Source organism: Sciurus vulgaris, assembly GCF_902686455.1.
Source record: "Sciurus vulgaris genome assembly, chromosome: 10".
NCBI classification, from domain to species: Eukaryota; Metazoa; Chordata; class Mammalia; order Rodentia; family Sciuridae; genus Sciurus; species Sciurus vulgaris.
The window spans coordinates 127,276,016-127,296,636 of NC_136470.1; the positions used below are offsets into that span (position 1 = coordinate 127,276,016).

A 20,621-nucleotide genomic window follows, 5' to 3' on the forward strand; every position below is an offset into this window, starting at 1 on the left:
GACAGAGGGTTCCAATTCTTCCATGTCTTGTACTTCTTCCTCTTTCTGTGTTCACTGCCCCTCTGTTCACTTGATTTCCATGACTGTGACAAAATAGCTGTGAAAAGCAACTTGCATGGAGGAAAGATTTATTTGGTTCAAATTTCAGAGGTTTCAGTCCATGGTTATTTGACCCTGTGGAGAAGCAGAACATCATGGTGAGGACCCATGGAGGAGGAAACTGCTCACCTCAGGGGGGCTAGGAGGAAGAGAGAAAAGAAAGGGCTGGGTTCCCAATATGCCCTTCAATGACATGCCTCTGTGACCTACTTCCTCCTACTAGGACCCCATTTCCTACAGGTACCACTGTCTCCCAAAAGTACCACCAGCCGGGGACCAAGCCTTTAACATATGAGTCTTTGTGGGGGTCAAACCCTGATATCTCCCACTCCTTTCTGATTCCTGATTCCCTCTTCATCTTCCTTTTCTGGTACTCCACCCTCCTCCTCTCCTTTATCTTCATCTTTATTTATGCTTTTAATTTAGCATCTTTTTTACAGCCCCATCTATCCCTAAACCTAGAAAAAATGATTCCAACTGAACTTTTTTTCTCTACTAAAGAACTAAGAGAAATTTTATTCAAAGCAATTTATGTTGACACCCCTACCTGTCCACCAAAAATGTGTCAGCTTAGGTAGCTGGTGATGATATGACCAAAATTATCTGCCTTTAGTCAAATGAAATCTGCCTTCTGTATCTGCAGGTTCTGCATGTACAGATTCAAACGACCAGCAGAGTGGCAAAGCTGTTGGAAAAACTGCATCTGTGTTGAACAAGAACAGATGTTTTTTTCTTGTCATTATTCCCTAAACAACACAGCATGACAACTATTTTATCAAAACTTTACCTTGTATCAGGTATTATAAGTAATCTAAAAGTGAGTTTAATTATGAAGGAGGATGTGCAGGGGCTATGTTTAAGTACTTGTTATGGTTTGGATGCGAGGTGTCTCACAAAAGCTCATGTGTGAGACAATGCCCAAAGGTTCAGAGGAGAAATTATTGGGTTATGAGAGTCTTAACCCAATCAGTGAATCAATCCCCAGTCAGGGATTAACTGAGTGGTAACTGAAGGCAGGTAGGGTGTGGCTGGAGGAGGTGGAGCATTGGGGGCCTGGCTTTAGATATTTGTATCTGGTGAGTGCATCTCTCTCTCTCTCTCTGTGCTTCCCGGTCATCATACGAGCTGCTTTCTCCACCATGTTCTTCTGCCATGATGTTCTACCTCACCTAACACCCTGAGGAATGGAGCCTGCTGTCTATGAACCGAGACCTCTGAAACCATGAGCCCCCAAATAATTGTTCTTGTCAGTGTTACAGTCATGGCAGCACAAAAACTAGCTGAAACAGTACTGTATCATTTTATAGAGGGACTTGGAGCATCTGCAGATTTTGCTTCTGGCAAGGCACCTGGGAGTCAATCCCTGTGGAAACTGAAGGGTCACTATCGCCACCTGAGGATTGGGTTCTCAGGTGTTCTTCTTCTCACCGTGTCTGGAATGAGCTTCTATAACCTCAAGCGTGTGTCAACCACCATGTTCCCTGAATTTTTTGCAGTAACAATTGTTGACCCAGAAATGTCTTCCCCACCTTTCACAATCAGGATAAAGGAGGCTGTTGGATGTTGCACCGTATATTCAATTTTAACTTCTGCTTTTCTTTCTCTTCATTAGATTTGTGACAAAGAGTGGCATTACTATGTCATCAATGTGGAGTTTCCTGTGGTTACGCTGTACATGGATGGAGCCACATATGAGCCTTACCTGGTGACCAACGACTGGCCCATTCACCCATCTCACATAGCCATGCAGCTTACCGTTGGTGCTTGTTGGCAAGGTAAGGCTACGTGGAGTTCTTCTCCTGACTTTGTTTGTGTACAGTCTATGAATGATGCTGATAGAAAAGCAAAAAGCGGGGCTGGGGAGATAGCTCAGTCAGCAAAGTGCTTGCCTTGCAAGCACAAGGTCCTAGGTTTGATCCCCAGCTCCACAAAAAGAAAAAGAAAGAAAAAAAGAAAAAGCAAAAAGCGTAAGAGTTAGCCAGAAAAAGAAAAAATTCTTCTATCCCTTATTAATAAAATAGGGCTTACAAAACTTAAGTTTTAATCCAGACACTAAAGCTGGGTAATCAGGAAGCACTTGGCTTGAGACTAGATTTTGACTTTAGATCAACAGGGTCAGGTTCATGGTTGCCTCTGAATGGCTAATGCCATATATTATCCTGGAATCTGATCTAGTTCCAAACTGGGGATGCATAGAGTAAAGGCTAAATGTAGAATCTTCTATTGAAATTGCCAGCTGGTTCTGTTGAGTTAGTTAGGAACTCACCCCCAACTAAGTTGTCCAAGCACCCAACCCTCTGTCCAGGGGGACTTATGAATGCCCAGGGTTGTGGGGAGTGAGTTGTCCACAAACCATAAGGCCATGGAGGTCGTGCTCAAAGTCAGCTCACCACCTCCCTGGTGGGCCCTCTGTCCCTGCCTCACTCCCTCAGCTCTGCCTTCTGATCCCCGCTTCAGGATTTGGAAGGTGGAAAGCCAGCTCTCTGTGCATGCATGCATGTCCTCTTGTCTTTCACTAGTTCTGCTGGAGTCTCTGCTGTGCTGCCTCAAGGACTGGGGTTCTTTGAAGTTCTCGTGAGAGCAGAAGGGAAGGAGAATGCTCCCAAAGAAACAGATCAGTACTTTGAGATAGGACCCAACCTTGTGTCAAAGGATTCTGTGAAAATTCCCAAGATTTGTGACATTAGACATTCACCATGGGAGGGTGAGGGGAGAGGTGGGATATCATATAGTTGTCCCTGACTGTCCCCAGGGGACTGTTCCAGAACCTCATGCATATACCAACATCTGCTGGTGCTCAAGTCCACTCAACCTATTAAGTCCCATCATCCCAGATAAATATGGGACGTGTATAAAAACAGACTGGGTGAGTTCTGGGCTGCCCCACGAAGCTGAAGCTGGAAAGAACTGCACTCAGTGCAGCCTGGGAGCACTGGAGAGGCCAAACCCAGGAAGGAGATGCAGCTGAAGAGGGAGAGGAGCAAAGGTGTTTTTGAGCTGAGGCCACCTACTCAATCTGACGTGCATCAGCTGATGATGCACGTTCAACAGAACTCAGGGCAGTGAGTTTGTTCAGTTCTTCTGTTTCCCAGGACACCAGGAAAGGGGACTCTATCACCAGGCACAATCCCGTGGAACTGACTGGGATAGCAAGGCACTAAATTAGAGGCTGCACAGAAATCATCAACCACTGGACACAGCTGTGCTAGAGTCATGGCCCTTGGTCTTGGTGTGGTTCAGTGCTCTAGCTGGATACTATGGTAGATACCATTGAACACAGCCTGGGGGATGCCCATAGGAAAAGAGGGCCCTAGTCACGTCCCCCATGAACCTTACCGTGATTCCTCCCTATAGGTCCTCAAAGACCACACCTGGATCCCTGACATCCTAACCTCAAACAGAAACCTGTCCCCACCTCTGCAAGGCCAGTTACAGCCACAGCTACTTAGTCATAAACCTGGACCCCTGAGTGGGGAAACTGTACCACCAAATCAAAAGTGATTTCATAAATAATTAAGATGATCCTTGAATTAGTTAAAATAGGCTAAGTTGTGCTGCAGCGATAAGCAAGCCCTGATTCTCACTTAATTAAAATAATTCTCACTTCCTAGAGGGATCTTCTCTTCTCTTCTTTGCTCTATCCTCAGAGTAGGGCCCAAGCAGACAGAGCAGCCACGTTGCTGGGTACCTAAAAAGAGGAAAAGAAAGCATAGCAAGTTGTAAACATGTTCTTAACGCTTCTACCTATCAGTGATGCCAATCATTTTTGTTTCCATTGTGTTTTGCTGGTCAAAGCAAGTCACAGCGAACTCCAACAGGGCAGGGGGTTGACAGCTATGCTCCCTCTGGAAGAGCTGAAAATGCTTTATGAACTAATAATTTTGATAAACTCCGCAGTGTGTCCACCTGGTCAATAGGTATTCGTTTGACTCTCCTTCTCATGTAAAAATGCACCTACTTTTTCCTAAGAGAGACAACCCCAAGGTCCCACCAGTTCCTATCTCCAAGTTCAAATCTCCAAGCTCTCTGAGTGATTCCTGGTAATCTGTCCAAGTGAGGTGCAAGGAGAACTATAAACCAATAGGACAAATTACTTCCCACCACTGTGGCCACCTCACCGTCCCCTCAACACACACACTCACAGAGTGGAATGAGGCATAATAACCAAGAAGCACTTCCACTAAGAGGAAGAGAGTTAGAGAAACACAGCGTCTTGGTCCACAGCAGTTCTGAAATCCCTTTGGCGGATGTGGTGAGGACACCACTCACTGAGAGATGATTCCTTCTCCAGTATCGCCAGAGGCCACGTCTCAAGAGGGCACAGTCACTCCATAAATACCAATGCTAAGACAATACGTGATTGCAATTTATTTAGAAGCCCTGCCACAAAATGTATTTGAAACTTGAAAGCCAAATATGCATTTATTTTAAAAGAATGTGGTAGGAAGAACGAGTACCAGCTGTTCAGTATTTCTGGTGCTCTTCCCAGATGCTGCTAGGGCCACTCTTACTTGGAGTCAGATATGACCACGTGTCTTGCCTAGGCTGCTGGACTATGAGTGGCAGTGCCTCATGTCATTTCCTGGAGGAAAATTTCAGAGCAGCTCTTTATATTCATGGGTATCTCATCCTCTGAGAAAGTGTTATTAGTCCCACTGTATAAATAAGTGAACTGAGGCCCAGAGAGGGGAAGCAGCTGACCCACAGTCACCCAGTCCAGCCTCCCCACCCTGTCCTCCAGTGCCTGTGCTCTTGTCTCTGTGGCTCAGGGTCCCCTGTTGTAAGTTATCATTTTGTTGATGTAACTATGTGTCTGGGAAGAGACACCAGCCTGAAGTGTTTTGATACAAATGCTATAAACCCTTTGCCTTTGGAGACAGGGACAGTCTCGAGATCAGAGCAGCCTGGGGACTTGCTTTGCTGTGCTGTATCCCCCTTTAAGTTTTCCTCTGGTGACAGAGCGTTTAGCCTCTGGAGTCAGGAAAAAAAATTGACTTTGACTCAAATTCCAGCCCTACCACTTGCTAGTTATGTGGACACTGCAGGGTCCTTAACTTCTGTGAGTTTCTCTGCTGTAATCTATAAAATAAGAGTGACAGCCGCCTCACAGGGTTATCGTACGGACTAGGTGTGGGCACGCCATGTATGCTTGGCATGTTCACTTGAATGCACAGATTTAAAAATGTCTCCTGGTCTCTGCTCCACCGCCTTCTCTATTTCTCCCAACAAGACCCCCATTTCAGACCCGGCATGTCCAAGTCATGGTCCCAGCCTTCTTGTCTTCCTGCGTGTGTCCTGACTTTCCTCCTGCCCCCCAGGACTAACGCTTACACACAACCCTGCCCTCCCAGGTCCATCTGGGACTCAGAAGCAAAGCCAGTGACACTGCAGAATAGCCAATCAGAAGACTGATGTCGGAAGATGGGGTTGACGTGTGGGCAGGGATCTGATCAGGGAGTCTTCTGGGCCGTGGAGACTTGGATATTTTCTCTGAGAACAAGGAGGACACATGGTGAATTTTCAACAGAGGCAAAGAGCCTTAAAACCTTTAAAATTGGAAAACGGTGTTCTATGGGGGGAGCAAGTTCAGAGGAAAGGGAAGGGAGGTGACAGAAAGGAAGGTTGGCACGGGCTTGCTCAGGGTTCCCTGTCACCATAGGTGGGTGGAGGAAGTGGAGAAGAGGCTGAGAAAGGGGTTGCAAGGAAAGCCTGGGACCACGCTGCCCGGATGAGGAACCTCGACTCCCAGGAACGCTCACATTCTTCTTGGAGCCACATTTTTTGTCTGCAGGACAAAAATCTTTTGTCAGGACACAGCGCTGTGAAATGAACGGCCTGCAATGTGGTCCTTATCTCTGTGCGTTTCCAAACCTTCTGCTGTCCACTTACCTATGTGGTCTCAGCCCTCTGTGGGAACCTCTAATTTCCCTTGGTACTGCAATTGTGGGGAGCTTTTCAGGTGCTTTTGAGGTCGGCAAGGAAACTAGTTCTCATTGGTGATATTTCCAATCAGGATTTAACAAGGAGGATAGAAAATGATGTGATAGCAGCACCTTGCTGGTTGTCCTGAGCACTGGCCCCGTTCTGTTGCTGGGCAGTGTTCTCTGTCCCGATTAGCCCACTGTCTCCTGTTAGTGGATTTGAAAGCCAGTGCAATCAGTGGAACTTCATTTTCATCAGTATTTTTCTAGTAATTAAAAAAATGAGATATCATTTATACTTAAGAAACATCGCCAATGAGGCCTAGAAAATGGAGCATCTCACAATTACAAGAAATGGCTTTCCTGCTCAGAATAGACCTTGAGTATCACAAAAGAGCTTTCGTTCCTCTGTGTGGCTGATGCACACCACTTTTCATCACCTCTGTGTTCAGGATGGACTCAGACCCTCTCTTGAACAAGCTCACTCTGTGCTAGCTCAGACACTGTTGGCTCTATACAAATACCAATATCCTTGTTTCTCTATGGGTCATATGAATCTGTTTTCTGTTCCTATAATAAAGTACCTGAGGCTGGGTATTTTATAAAGAAAGGAGGTTTATTTAACTCACAGTTTAGGGAGGTAAAAAGTCAAAGAGCATTGAACTGGCTCTGGTGAAGGCATCTCTAGCCATGTCACCTCTTGTTGGATGTCATCACAACGGGTCAAGTGCAGGTGCGTGAGATCACATGGCAAGACAGAAGACCAGAGCACAAGGAGGAGCTAGTCAAGACCACTCACTTAAGCTCCACCTCTTAACGCTACTCCCACATCTCAACATGGGACCACATTTCCAAACCCGTGAAGGACAAACTCAAACTGTAACAGGTCACAGCAGAAGAGCTCATTCAAAGGACCACATCCTTTCCCTTAGACTTTCCTTAGATTTTTTTTTTTTTACTCATTCCATTTTTAAAGACAAAAATTTGAGTTCTACTCATAAGAAGTAAAAATCAAAATCATATCCTCACATCTGCTTGGTCCCCGGACCTCTACACTGGGCAGGTCCACCCAGATGCTGCAATCCAGCTGTGCAGGGAAGTCAGGAAGGCTGTCCGTCATGCCAGACCAGGAGCCCTGGGGGTTCTGGGAGATGCCCCAGGACAGGGCAGGCCAGGGCACCTCTGCCCAGTCCACCACAAGAGCAGCTCTGTTTTACCTCCTCCGCGTTGGATGTCTGGGCAGGGGCTCTTTTACCGAAAGGGCTTGAGGAAGCATGGTTCCAGACAGGTTCAGGAAGTCGCCGTCCTGCTCTTGCTTGGTCCCCATCTGCTTTTGACGGATCTCGTCACAGCGTCCCCTACCTGTGGCTCTACCCCTCGTGACTGCCTCGCCCCTGTCTCTGCCAGGGTCTTTCCTCCAGTGTTCAGGACACTGGCCTTCCCAGAATGTCCAGCCCCGCCTGGTCACCGATGGTCTTGGATGAGGAAGGCCCTGTTCTGGGTGGATCCTACCCCCACTCAACAAGGCAGAGGACAGAGAAGGGGGTGTTTCTAAAGATTAAAGGTTGGCAAAGGACAGAAAGAGAACTTCACTGCAGCTTTGGGAGGAGCCTTGGCAAAGAATAGAAATGGTTCAAATGGGATAAAGAGGCAGTCATTGCCCCTGGGAGTTGTGGCAATCAGGAGCATATGATCCTCAGATACAGGGGAATTGGAGCCATATGTGGCCCTGGGATTTGTTACACATTTTCAGATCATTTTTCTTCCAGACACTAGTTCAGACACTTGGAGTACATGCCTTCACTTAATAAGCTTGGTCTAATTTAGTACAAATTTCTCTTAATAAAGTCTGTGTTGAAATTATCTCACCTCCCTAGGGTCTCTGCTGTTGGAATGAGCGAGGCACGTACTGGTACAGTCTGCCCTGCATTCAGATGGCGCTTCCTGAGGAGGGCTTCAGGAAGCTCCAGTCCCCCCGAGACACCCCTTCCACATGGAGGTCAAGATCAGACTTTTTGGGAAACAGCATACACCATTCTGAGTCATGACGCACCTTAGCTTATTAAAAGCTCTCAAAAAGGCTGAGGCAGGAGGATCCCAAGTTCAAGGGCAGCCTGGGCAACTTAGTGAGACCCTGTCTCAAAATTAAGTTTACAAAAGGCAGAGAGATGGGGATATAGCTCCAGGTAGAGTGGCTGCCTAGCACGCCCAGGCCTTGGGTTCCAACCCTAGTACTGGAAAGAAAGAAACAGGAAAGAGGAAGGAAGGAAGGAAGGAAGGAAGGAAGGAAGGAAGGAAGGAAGGGAGGGAGGGAGGGAGGGAGGGAGGGAGGGAGGGAGGGAGGGAGGGAGGGAGGGAGGGAGGGAGATGGATTCTCATAAAGCACTTTAATAAAGCGACCTGCTTGACATTATTTAGTTCATTTTTTCTCCATGTTATTCACCATGGAACTCACTCTGTCAAATGGTGTTCTGTTCCTAGGACACCCTTTGGGTTTGAATGCAGGTCTTCACCCCTTCTCAACTGAGTTTCCAGAGAGTCAAAGCTCTTTGTTGTCACAGATCTTCAGATCCTTGACTCCAAGACCTAAAGAAACTGGATAGCCTTTGCTAAATCTCCTTCTATTTTGCAGACTGTTTTGACAAAGGCATGTGGTTCATTTTCTCTCTCTCTCTCTCTCTCACACACACACACACACACACACATATAACAGGATGTCCTGATTTAACATTGCCCATACTAAAAAATTAAGAAAAGTGTGTCCTAGGGCTTGGTGTGACTTTGACGCGGGGATTCATTTTTTTTGAAGATGACACAGATGAAATCGGGTTTAAAGTTCAGTGAATGTCTAAAAACACAGTATAACTGAATCAGAAGTTTAACTTTGCATAGCGTTCTGAGGACTGTATTACTGAGAAAACTCGATGGCAGACTCAAAGCCAAACCTGCCATTGCCAAGTCTCTAAGAGATGCATGACAGGGAGGAGGAAGAGACCACTGAGAAGAGACAGGAAACTCCCATGACACACTTCACTGGGGTTCCTTGGCATTTGCCGTCATTATTCCCAGCCGCCCCACCTAAGCTGCTGGCCCGCACCATGCACCATGCTGAGCAGTTGACACAGGCTCTCCTTCAGACCTCAGGAGGACCCTATGCGAGGCGTAACTATGGACTTAATTTTGCGTATGAGAGAAGATGAATGTCTTCCCAAAAGTCACTACGGTCTGGATTGGAAGGCATATCTGTACCACGGAACCCTCTCATGAAGTACACTTCTAGACCACCACAGCCAAGTGAGGAAGATCAAAGAATTCTGGGCTCTAGGGTCAAATCATGTGCCCCAAATTCCTTGTCATTTTCCCAACCTACTGGACAAAGTCAAGCTGAGGTCTAGAGATAGCAACGGGTCCATCGGGCATCGTGGTTTGGTGAGGGGAGGGCTGATTTTGGAGTCAGGAGAGGGGAACTCTGGGCCCTCGCTGCTGATCCGCTCTGGTCTTTTGAGACAAGCTTGCTTCGCTTGGGTTCTTAATCCCATCATCATCTGGAGGATGCGTGCGATATTCTGGAGGATACGTGAGGAACCTTCGCACTCCAAATTGAGGTCCCCAACACCAGAGAGACGACTTTTAGGATCATCCCTAAGGCATATGTTTTGTTCACTGTAATATCATATAAATGTTTGCTGGAAGGCAGGAGACACAGGGCATCAATAATGAAAGGGTCAGGAAAGTCTGCTGAGAGTATGTCATGGCCAGCCATGATGACAGATCACATTTCCCTGCAAGTCACCTACCACCTGCAGCGTGTGAGCATACCCTGGGGTGAACAGAGTTTCAGAGTGCAGCTGATGGGGGTCTATTACACACCTCACTTGGTCTTTGCATTCCATGGGTGTCTCCATCACTGAAATGAGGAAATAAAAGAAAGCAAGATTTCAGACAGTCTTGCCATTTGCATTGCTCAAAATTGATACCCAATCATCCATGAAATTGTGTTCATTGAGGGGCTTCCCCATCCGCACGCCTTGCATAGAGCAGCATCCAACTCAGACAAGGGGGATCATATCCCTCACTTGTTCCTATGAGTTTCTTAACCTAACAGCTGCGGCAATAGCAGCAGGAAAGACCAGTAGCACTCTGAACACTTTGCCAGGGAGAAGATTTACTGCATTCATACGACATAGAATATTTACTTCAAATTATGCTTAGAGGAAAGCAAACATTACTGATTCCAAAGCTGTCATCATAGTGAGCAGGCCCCACCTCCCAGAAAGCAAGCTGTAGCATGGCAGGGGGTTGGGGGACAGACATGGAACCCTTCATTCCCAATGCAAGCTCTGGCTCAGAATAAGACAGGCTACATCAAATCACGTTTGTCAAATACAATCATCCCTCAGCATCTGCGGGAGATTGGTTCCTGGACCACCTGCAGATACCACAATTTGGAGATGCTCAAATCCCTTATATAAGGCATTTGAATAAAACCTACACACATGGTCCCTTGACTATTTCAGATTACCTCTAGATTACTTATAATACCTAATATAATGTAAACCCTATGTAATAATTTTCATACTGCAATGGTGAGGGAATGATAACAAGCATCTAGACTCATTGACTATAGACACATTTTAAAACTATTTCTCTCTTGGCTGTGTAACCCGAGGACACAGAGAGCCCACTGTCCACTGTTGTTTATCAAGAGGATTGTGTTTCCTGGCAAACTGACACCAGCCACTGGGCATCTCTGGAAAAGCCATGTGGGGTTCACAGAACCCAGAATAATTGGGCATTCTCCCCAAGCCCCCTCTGAGAAATCCTCCTTATATCTTTCCAGCAAAATCTCATTATCTGATGTTTAGGCCAAAGGCCTGGGAGCAAGGGAGACCCAAGTTTGTATCTTGACTTCACTCATTTCTGGCCGTGTGGCCTTGGGCAAGTTATGGAACGTTGTAAACCTCATTTAGAAAATAAGATATTAAGTGCAGCGAGGAAGCATCTCCTTCACGGGTAGAAACTGGCTTTTCCCCACACCCTTCTTGTTTCATTTCATGTCCTTATTCTAGCTGAGTGGGGGAGATTTAACCTCCAAGGATTTGGGCTTTTCCATGTTCTCAGAGTGCTGGCTGGTTGCTGGAGTTGGCTAGTGCTAGGGTGTCGAGGGACCCTGGTCACCTTCCCATGCAGGTATCCCCTGAAACGGTGCTCACCTCTTTTGGTCCTCAGTCATGATGGTCCTTCAGAACTGTGTCCTGGTGTTTCCTTGCCTTACTTGGGGGCACATCAATACTTCCCTGATTCTCATGCTCTCTCTGGAAGTCCATCTGTGGCCCATTGTCCCTCCAGCCAGACCAGCATGCTGGCCAGCATTCCACATCCCAAGCAGCTTCAAGGACGTTCATTCTGTCTGCATCTCTGACACTATATCCCCCACCTCCTTGCTGCCACCCTGCTCTCCACCACACTTGGGGGAAAGCCAGCTTATTTTTCCTTATTCTTCCCTAAATATAGACCTATTCCTGGGTCTTCCCTGCCTTCCTGAGGCTTCTGGAAACCTAGCTTGGGAAAAGACTTCACTTCAGCTTCTTCCCATGATCCCCTGAGGGGCAAGACCAGAGATGTGTTCAAATACAAGTAAGATGGGAGAAATGTCATGGAAAAACTAAAGAACAGAAGCTAAGATGTCCAAGATAGTACCCCCACTTAAGGATTAAATAAAGTAGCTCATGGAATAAAAGAGCTCATTAAAGAACCCGCCACGTTTCAAGGATCTAATAAAGGGTAGCTATTTTTCTCCCTCTGACCTATTAATAAGACACTTTGTCTATATCACTTGTTTGGAAATTAATCAGGTACCGCTTTAGTATATTTACTATGCTGGCAATTTAATCTTATTTTTATTTTATTTTGTCAATGTCTGTACTCTATTCTCCTAGCTAGTACAAGTTCCTGTAGAGTGCGGTCCACATCTTATAATTAAACTGAATCTGATGGTTAGACCTACAGCAATCACTTTAAAAATGGGTGTTGATCTAGGCTCTGGAATCCAAAACCATGTATGCAAACACTTACAGAAGGTTCTTTGTGGACAAAAATAGAAAGTCATTTTGTTTTCTTAAAATGATTCATGACCATGTTTATTGTAAATGTTAGCAGAGGAGCAATATGGCCTATGTGGTCACCGTAGACATTATAAAGTTCAGTGTGTCTATTGTTTCTTTTTTTAATTCTACATCATGTCGCCACTGGGTGCAAATATACTTCAGATTTCAACCTGGTCTCCTATTGCAAAATGCTAATTGAATTGATTTCCTGGAGTCCCATCACTAAAAATAGAGCACAAGAGCTGAGATTCTTAAGTCTCAAAAATACAGAACATGACTGTGTTTTAGTGAGAGAAAACTGTGCTGTGGCATCCGGGATAGCCGTTCAGCCCTTGAGGACGTTGCCGCTGAGGGGCACGTGGAGGAAGGCCGGAGGCAGGTCACAGCCGGTCTCCCTCAGCCTCACTCTGCACTGCGCTGCTCGCCCCACCTGGACACAGTGCTGGGCATGGGTGGATGTGCTCACACGGTAGGGACACCCATACTTCCTGCAGCGTGGTCTCAGGCCTCCATTGGCTCAGCTGTGACTGTCGAATGAGGACCTACCTCCCTGGGGCTTTACGAGGATTCAGTGAGATGATGTGCGTTGAGGACTTCACGTAGCAGTGGGTTCATCTCATGCCCTCGAAATGATGGCTGTTGGATCTGGCGCTCCAGGGCAGAAGAGGGAAGACTGTCTTCATGCCCCGGAGAGGGGCAGTCCGCCGCTGAGACCCAGCTCGCGACCTCCTGTCGGCAAACACATCCTCTGCTAGGACAGGAGCATGCTAATGGCTCAGAGGAGCTTTGTCTGGGGGGCTTTTAGGATCCAGATCAAAAGTCTCAAACTGACTTCCCCATAGTCAAGGGCCACTCAGTCCATCCCTCCAAGCCAAAATCTACTTAGAGTTCCCCGTGAAGTGAGAGTTTCAAAAGGGACCTTGCATTTCCAGAGTAAAGCGCCTTTGGTGGCATGGAGCATCACAGTGAGTCAAGATGGCTTAACCCTTACAGGAGATGAGTAGCCCCCGAAGCGGAGGACACCCCAAAGCACAGCAGTGAGGGCGTCCATCAGGGCCTGCTCAGTCCTCCTGGCTCTGCCCTACTCCCAGCATTGCCTTGGTTGTCTCCAAAGGCAAGAACCTGCAGCAGCCCGTGGCCTTCCGTCTTGACCTAACCATCCTGGGGAAAGGCAGGAAGAGTTATTTGAAAACTTTCTGGAGAGAAAACCAGAAGCTTTTTTGCATAAGCTGCAAGTCAACATCCGTCAGGATCCTTGCCTACATTTGGTCCCATGTTTATTTCTGGCCCAGTTCCTCTAACTTACAAAATGCCAGGTGCTGATTGGCTTCATCTCGGCACTGGGTCCCAGGTCCACCCTGGATCAATCACCGGAGCACAGAGCTGGCATAACCTGTTAGCTTAAATGAAGTAGAGTCCACCCTGGAGATTGAGTCAATCCATACACCTCAGGGCTGCCTCAGCAAGAGGGACAGAATGAGACCGAGGTGGGTGAGATGGCCACAGTGCCCACTGCCTTACTGGCCTTCACCTCACCGTCTCCTTCATTTAAGCTGGCAATTATAGAATGCCCGTCGTCTGCCAGGCAGAGTACAGTGCCAGGAGGACAGAGAGGCCAAGCGTTGTTAGGAAGAATAAACGAGCCAGTTTATGCCAAGTGCCTGCAGTAGCCCTCAGCCCTGGTATCCCTCAGTATTGTCTTCATTAAAATGAATAATGCATGCGAGATCCTTGCTATCCAGGAGAGAGACTTAAACTAATAAATTAGAGCGGCGTGCAAAGAGTAAGCCTGCGGGCAGCATCAAGGGGAGCGATCCCACAGGAGTATGCAAAAGGCCCGACCAAGTACAGCTCCACCGTGCTTAACCTTGGCTTCACATTTGATTCACCTAAGAAGCTATTAAACTCCCCATTCTGAGTTAAGTCAGAACCCCTGGGTGTCAGGCCAAGCACCAGACATCAGTTTATCTTTGTAAAGATCCCCAGATAATTAAGCCACGTAGCCAAGGTGCTAACAACCACAATTTTAGGCTACGGAGGACATAAAAAAACACAAATAAAGCATCCTAGAATGGTGCCAGGTCACAGGGGGCCATAGAATCAACTAGAATCAACTGTCTGTGTTCCAAGGGTCAGCGCAGAGAGCACGGTGGGACCCTGAGCAGGGAGAGAGCACAGAGGGTGGAGGACTTGGGGAAGGTTTCAGTGCACAGCAGGGGACAGGGAGCTTAATGGACCTCAACAAACTGAGATTCGCCTAATCTGAGCTACTGGGGAGGTGTAAGTGCCACCATGCAGGCAACCCAGAAGGTGTTATCAGTCTGCGTCCCACAGGAGGGAGTACCCGCCCGGTGACTTCTGTTATCAATGGGGAAACTTCTGACAGGGCTGTCTCCCTGGAGTGCACTGCTGTCAACCTGGGCCGCACAGAGGTCTAGGGAAGCTGCTGGAGCCCCTGAGAGCTCTTGGATCCTCTTGCAGATCCAAGCTAGGTCTGTCTGTGGAGGCTGCCCAGACATGGAGGGCTGCCCAGACTGAGCATGGAGGGGCTCATGCTCAGTAAAGTCAGTGGGGAAGGCTTCCTGGAGGAGGCAGCAGCAAATGGAGACCAAGGGAAACCTGGCTTGGAAACCAGGGGGAAGATGGAAGGAGCAGCTCCCTGGATGGATATGCAACCTGAGTGCTTTGAGAACTTGTGGGTAATAAGGGACTAGAGGTGGGTAATATGGGACACACACACACACACACGTCACAGAGTTTGCCTTCCCTCTCAGGCTCATGAGACGCACAGGCAACGTGATTCTGGCTCCGTGGCCAAATGATGTCTTGAGATGGCCATTCTGACCCAACCTCCGCAGACAAATGATGGAGCCTCTTTCTCTTTCAGGAGGGGAAGTCACCAAGCCCCGGTTTGCTCAGTTCTTCCACGGCAGCCTGGCCAGCCTCACCATCCGCCCTGGCAAAATGGAAAGTCAGAAGGTGATTTCCTGCTTGCAAGCCTGCAAGGAAGGGCTGGATATTAATTCCTTGGAAAGCCTCGGGCAAGGAATAAAGGTAAGGAGAGAGCCAGCGTGGCCCCGATGAGACACTGATTTATGAGGCTGGGCTGCCCAGCATCCGGGTATGCCAGGAAATCGTGATTTCTTACAACGCTGCACAGAAAGGGTGCCGCTGCTAAGTGGGGAGGCAAGCAGCTGTGGCACCCAGGATGGGCTGAGGTCTGCTGCCACCTCCTGAAACTCTGAGATCAGGTCCTGGTGTGCCATCCATCACGGGCCCGCCTGGGGGAAGTTATGCTCGTCTGAGCAACTGAAGCAGGGTACGAGAACACACCTCGAACAGTGTACGAAAAATAAGTACATCTCCGAGTATATACAAATAAATAAATACAAGGACCCTGTACAGCACAGATTAGGAAGGGAGGAGGGAAGAAAGGGAGAATTGGGAGCAGATATGGTGGCCACTGGGTCTTGCTCATCATGGTGACACACGGGTTGACTCCAGGCCGTCCCTGGCCTCCAAAGGAACGTGAACAGATTCGTGATTTTTATTATCCATGTGAAACAAAAACATTCAAGTGGTCTGAGAGAACCAAAGCTATGCTCCGATAAAAAAGCTCTTCCTCACAGGGACAGGGAAGGATGTGACCATGGCCTCAGAAAGCACCCCGGACAAGCAGGGCTATTTTCTGCCTCACCTGGACTGACAGAGCCCCTGCTGGCAGGGGGTCCCTCGGGTCCTGTATAAATGGCAGAGACAACATCACCAGAGCCCCTGCTCAGTCAACACGGACCCCAGGATGGAAAGGCAGTCCCTTAGCTCCTCTCTGGAACCCCACCTTTGTCTCCTGGGGACAAGGTCAGCCCCTTAGGGCCCTGTAAGAGGTTACAGTTCCCTCCTTGGTCATTTTCCAGGGAGTGACTACAGCAGAGGTTTCCCAGGTGCTGCCGGTCCTCATCCAGGGCTGCCACAGAGCTGTGTCCCACTGCCCCACCCTGAGCCTGCCTGCCCTGAACAACAGAGAGACTGAGGTCTCCCTCTGCAGCAGCTTCTGCCTATGGGGCACAGACACTGGGCAACCCCTGAGCGGCTGTGGTCAGCAAGCCTTCCATGGACACTTGCATTTGCCTCTGGGCTGTGTACTGGAATACCGAAATGAATGTCCCAGCTTCCTGTCTTCAGGGGGCATTCATAATGGCGCTTGGTGACATCTGCAATGATGAAGGGTACTGGAATTTACAAGGGTCTCCCACTGCCAGGCACTGATTGTTCTAAGTGCTTTATGGATATTATTTCCCAGAATGCCCCCTTGACAGAGGTACCATGAATAGTCCATTTGTCACAGCAGGAATTGAGGACTGAGAGAGAAATTTCCCTCAGACGGAAGAATTAGGGATGAGCAGAGCAGAAATGGAACCCAGGAAATCTGCTCCAGCACTCCAGATGCTGGGCAAATGGCTGTCAAAGAAGGCTCCTCGGAGGAGGCAAAGCCGGAGCAGAGTGTGTAAGGAAGGGTAGGTAGGAGTCAACCGGAGAAAAGCAGGAGGCAGGAAAAAAGGACTGTCCTTCCAAGAGCGTGAGCAACGGCAGGTGGGAGGCTGAGGAGAATCACAGGGCACGCTGGAAGTTCAAGGCCAGGGCTAGGTGCCCAGATGGCAGGAGGGAAGGGGAACGGGGGACTGGAGAGCTAGACAGAGAGCATGTCTTTGTTTAGGTGTTCACATTTATTTTTCTATAAGCAACTGGATGCCACTGAAGGTCCACATGAGGGAGCATGATCTTGGTGACGTGAGGTTTAGGGGCTTGCCCTTGAGGCTGGGTGAGAGAGGAAAGATGGACGGAGCATAGGAAGCCTCACAAGGAAAGACTGACTTTCCAGATCTAAACACAGACACACGCTCAACAGCTGATCACCCGTCATTGGAGGAAGCTCCCAAGATGGCCTCATGTTGGAAAGGCCAGTCTTGACCTACTGTGGGTGTTGTTTCCTTAGGGTTTTGTCAACCAGTGATGCAGAGAACATTCTCCAAACCACGCATCTTTTTTTCTGGATTTACCCCCTGCCTCTGAATTCATCTTCTCTGCTCCGAGTCACTCCAGGTGGCCACAGTCAAAGAGGTCCAGGCACTTCCGGGCAAATAAGTGAAAGATGCTGGGCTTAAAGCCATGGAAGATTAACGATGAATGAATGATAAATGAAGAACAAAAGTAGGCCCGGCCTTTGAAAAGCAGAAGCGTTACAATAAGAGGCACCAGAATGTGTGAGGTTGGGGGTGGTTAGCCCGGCTTTTCAGGATGCCACCCGTTCTTAACCAAGTCACCATAAATGATCCTCTTTCGTCCCCAGGGCGCGTCTGGTGAGAGCCAGAGCGCTGTGTGAGAAGTTAATAAGACGATTTATGGAGCGCCACTGGGGGCGATTTTACGTTCATTATCCCCGCTCTTCAAAACAAATTAAATATTATGACCTCATTTCAAAAATAAGGGGACTGAGGCTCAGGGACTTGTCCAAGATAAATCCACGCTCTTTCCTCTGCACCAGCAACTCAGATTAGAAGATGATCTTGAAAATTATTAAAACTAACTTCCTTCCCTGCATTTATCCCCCAAATCATTTCTGAATAATGACCATTATTTTATTTGCTGGTTACTGGCCTCCTCCTGCTTCTCTGGCTAGAAAAATTGATGGCTTCCTGTGATGAAGAGAATTCCTCATCTGCTCACAGGGCTGGACAGTTTCCTCCCTCAACTTGCCTTCCTCTGGATCATGGCCATTTCTGAATATTTCCCCAGCTGTCAGAAGTCTTTAATGGTTGTGGCGGTTGCTGTCTTCTATCCATTCAAGATACTGTGGAATAGCCACGTCCCTGAAGAAGACTCTGTTCTGATTTTCACAGCATGGTCCCTGTCACTGACGTCTTCACAGCATGAAAGAGCAGAAAAGAGCAAGGATTTTGGAGTAAGACACGCCTGGGTTCAAGTCACACCACCAGCATTTATTAGCAGGGTGGCCTTGGACAAGATATTTAATCCCTTATGCCAACCCTGCATGAATAAAATTGACTTAATGTTACTTATCCTATAGTAACATTGTAAGAATTGAATATATATGTACATATACGTATGTACACACACATGCACACACATACATCAGCAAACCTAAGCAGGTCTCAACAAATCACAGGTCCCTTTGTGTTGGGGGAGTCCCTAGAGTAGTAGTTTATATCTGGTCCAGTCCACAGGGGATGGTGGATGGCAGGTGTCCAGGGGAATGGCAAGATGGTTAGAGGGCCATGACCAAGGAACAGGCAGAAGCCTGCCTGATGGCCCATCCGCCAAGTGGCTGGAAAAACCAGCTGAGTCTCCAGGAAAGGTGACCATTCTGGAAGGGCCATCTATCCCCAGGCTGTCTTCTGGGCTCACTGTGACCCCAGCACAGCTTCCCAAGGGAGAACGAACATTGTCATGCTTTGCTGGAGCCCCAGAGATACCACCACCCCCTGCCCCTGGGGTGATGCCAGAGTGAACAGGGATCCAGGCACAGAGCAGAGAATTCTGTAGTTGGAAAAATACAAGATGTACTTTGGAGGGTCTTATTGATCCTGCAAGAACTGTTGATGGTGAGGCCAGTGTGCACCTTCTTGCTCTGTGAGGGACCTCTGGATGCTCTGGCAGCCAGAGCAGAGTGTCAGCTGGAGACCCGACACATTCCCTGGCCTGTGCTGTTGCCAGGTGGCTGTAGCAGGAAGCGCCCTCTGCCCATGGCCATGGGGTAGTGCTAGCACATCCCTCTGGGAGAACCTCCTGATTTTCCTGTTCGGCCCTCATGCCAGGCTGAGAGCAGACTTCTCTGCGAGCCTCATGGTCCCTCTCCTGCTTATCATGGGCTGGACACTGTGGCAATGCTGAGGAAAGATCAGCAGACCCTGCCCTGGAGGTGCTCACAGTCTGCAGCAGGATGCAGACAGACAGACAGACAGACAGCAGCACAAGACTCTGCTATAGGAGTGGGACAGAAGGGAAGATAGGGGTGAAGGGCAGAAATTCATTTGGGAATATAGGTGGTATTTTTAGAATGACCTTGAATCTTCTCAAATCTGAAGCAGGTGACACATCTAAGATTTAATTACGACTCACCAGCATGTGGCAGCTCCAGGGCTGAGCACCTAAGCTGGTGAAGTGTCTGTAGCTAGTGACACAGAAGCCCAGAGCTGACTGCCGTGCACCTGACCACAGCGGTGCTTGTGGTCAAGAGTCACAGTCAGAGAGACCCTTCCCAGGGCTTTGAGGGACAAAAGAGAGCAGGGCCATGGGGAAGGAAGATCAGAGAAGACAGGGGTGACCCTACGGGCAAAGACTCAGCACAGAGTGAATGGCAGTGTGATCAGAGCTGTTGTGTGCTGGGCACCTTGAAGATGCTAGAAACCGTGTATGCATCCAGCATTCCCGGTCCAAAGATCTGAAGCATGAAATTCTCCAAATCCAAAACTTGTCGAGCATGATTGATGTCACAAGTAGAAGATCCTCCACACATCTCATGTGACAAGTCAGTCAAAACACAAGTGCATGAAAACTGTGTGAAATTACCTTCAGACTATGTATCTGGGGAGCCTAGGAAACATACATGAACTTCACGCTTAGACTTGACTCTCATCCCCAAGATATCTCATCGTATAGATGCAAATATTCCAAAATCCAAAACATGTCCTCTAGATGGGCTAAACTGTGGTGGTCGTGTCTTCAAAACCTCAGTGGCTTAACACTTAAAATTTTGCATTTCTTTTATACTCAGGGAGGTCACCAAAGTGTCCTGGGAGGCATCTCCCCACCTGGGCCCAGAGCACCACCCCCACCTCCCTCGTGTCTCATTGGCTAGATGTGGTCACATGACCCTGGCACGTGTGGCACAAGGGGCCTGGGAAGTGTAGCTGCCATGTGCCCAGGAAGGTCAGGAGAACGTGGTCTGGCAAGGATTGATAATGAGTTCCACTGAAAAGCTAAGTGAATGAAAGAAGTCCCTTTGGCTAGGAGCCGAGAACTATTTACTCCTTCATCCAACAGGGCTCTCAGAACACTAGGGCTGGGCTCAGCAGCCCCGTCACTGTACTATAATAAGTGTACTACCATTTGGTAAGTGCCACAGGAAGAATGGACCAAAGCCCAGTGGGACCTCAATGAGAGAGCCCAGAGACCTCAAGTAAGGGAATGAGAAGACACTCCCCTGGGAGAAAGGGGTGAAGATGGAGCTGTTGGCTGGGGACACTGGGCAAGAGATTGATGTAGTCCAATGTCACCAACAGTGCTCATGACACACCCATCTCTCGCTGGGGTGCAGATACAGAACAGGGTGCCCTTATGAAGTCAAATCAGATCTGGAGACAGTGAATATGAACTGATTTTCTCTTAAACCCATAAAAAGATAGACTCAGCCTCCTTCACATAAGAGAAATACAAACTAAAACTACACTAACATGGCATTTGTCATCTACCAGAT

The 20,621-nt window shown here is 48.2% G+C and overlaps 1 protein-coding gene across 1 annotated transcript in view; it reads left to right on the forward strand.

The window, feature by feature from the left end:
* The window catches only part of CLSTN2 (calsyntenin 2), a 572,327-nt gene that overhangs the window by 531,036 nt on the left and 20,670 nt on the right, over positions 1-20,621 (forward strand). Inside the window, exons 9-10 of the mRNA XM_079100484.1 lie at positions 1,712-1,874; positions 15,015-15,181. Coding sequence (XP_078956610.1) covers positions 1,712-1,874; positions 15,015-15,181 — 330 coding nt within the window. The remainder of the gene's footprint in view (positions 1-1,711; positions 1,875-15,014; positions 15,182-20,621) is intronic.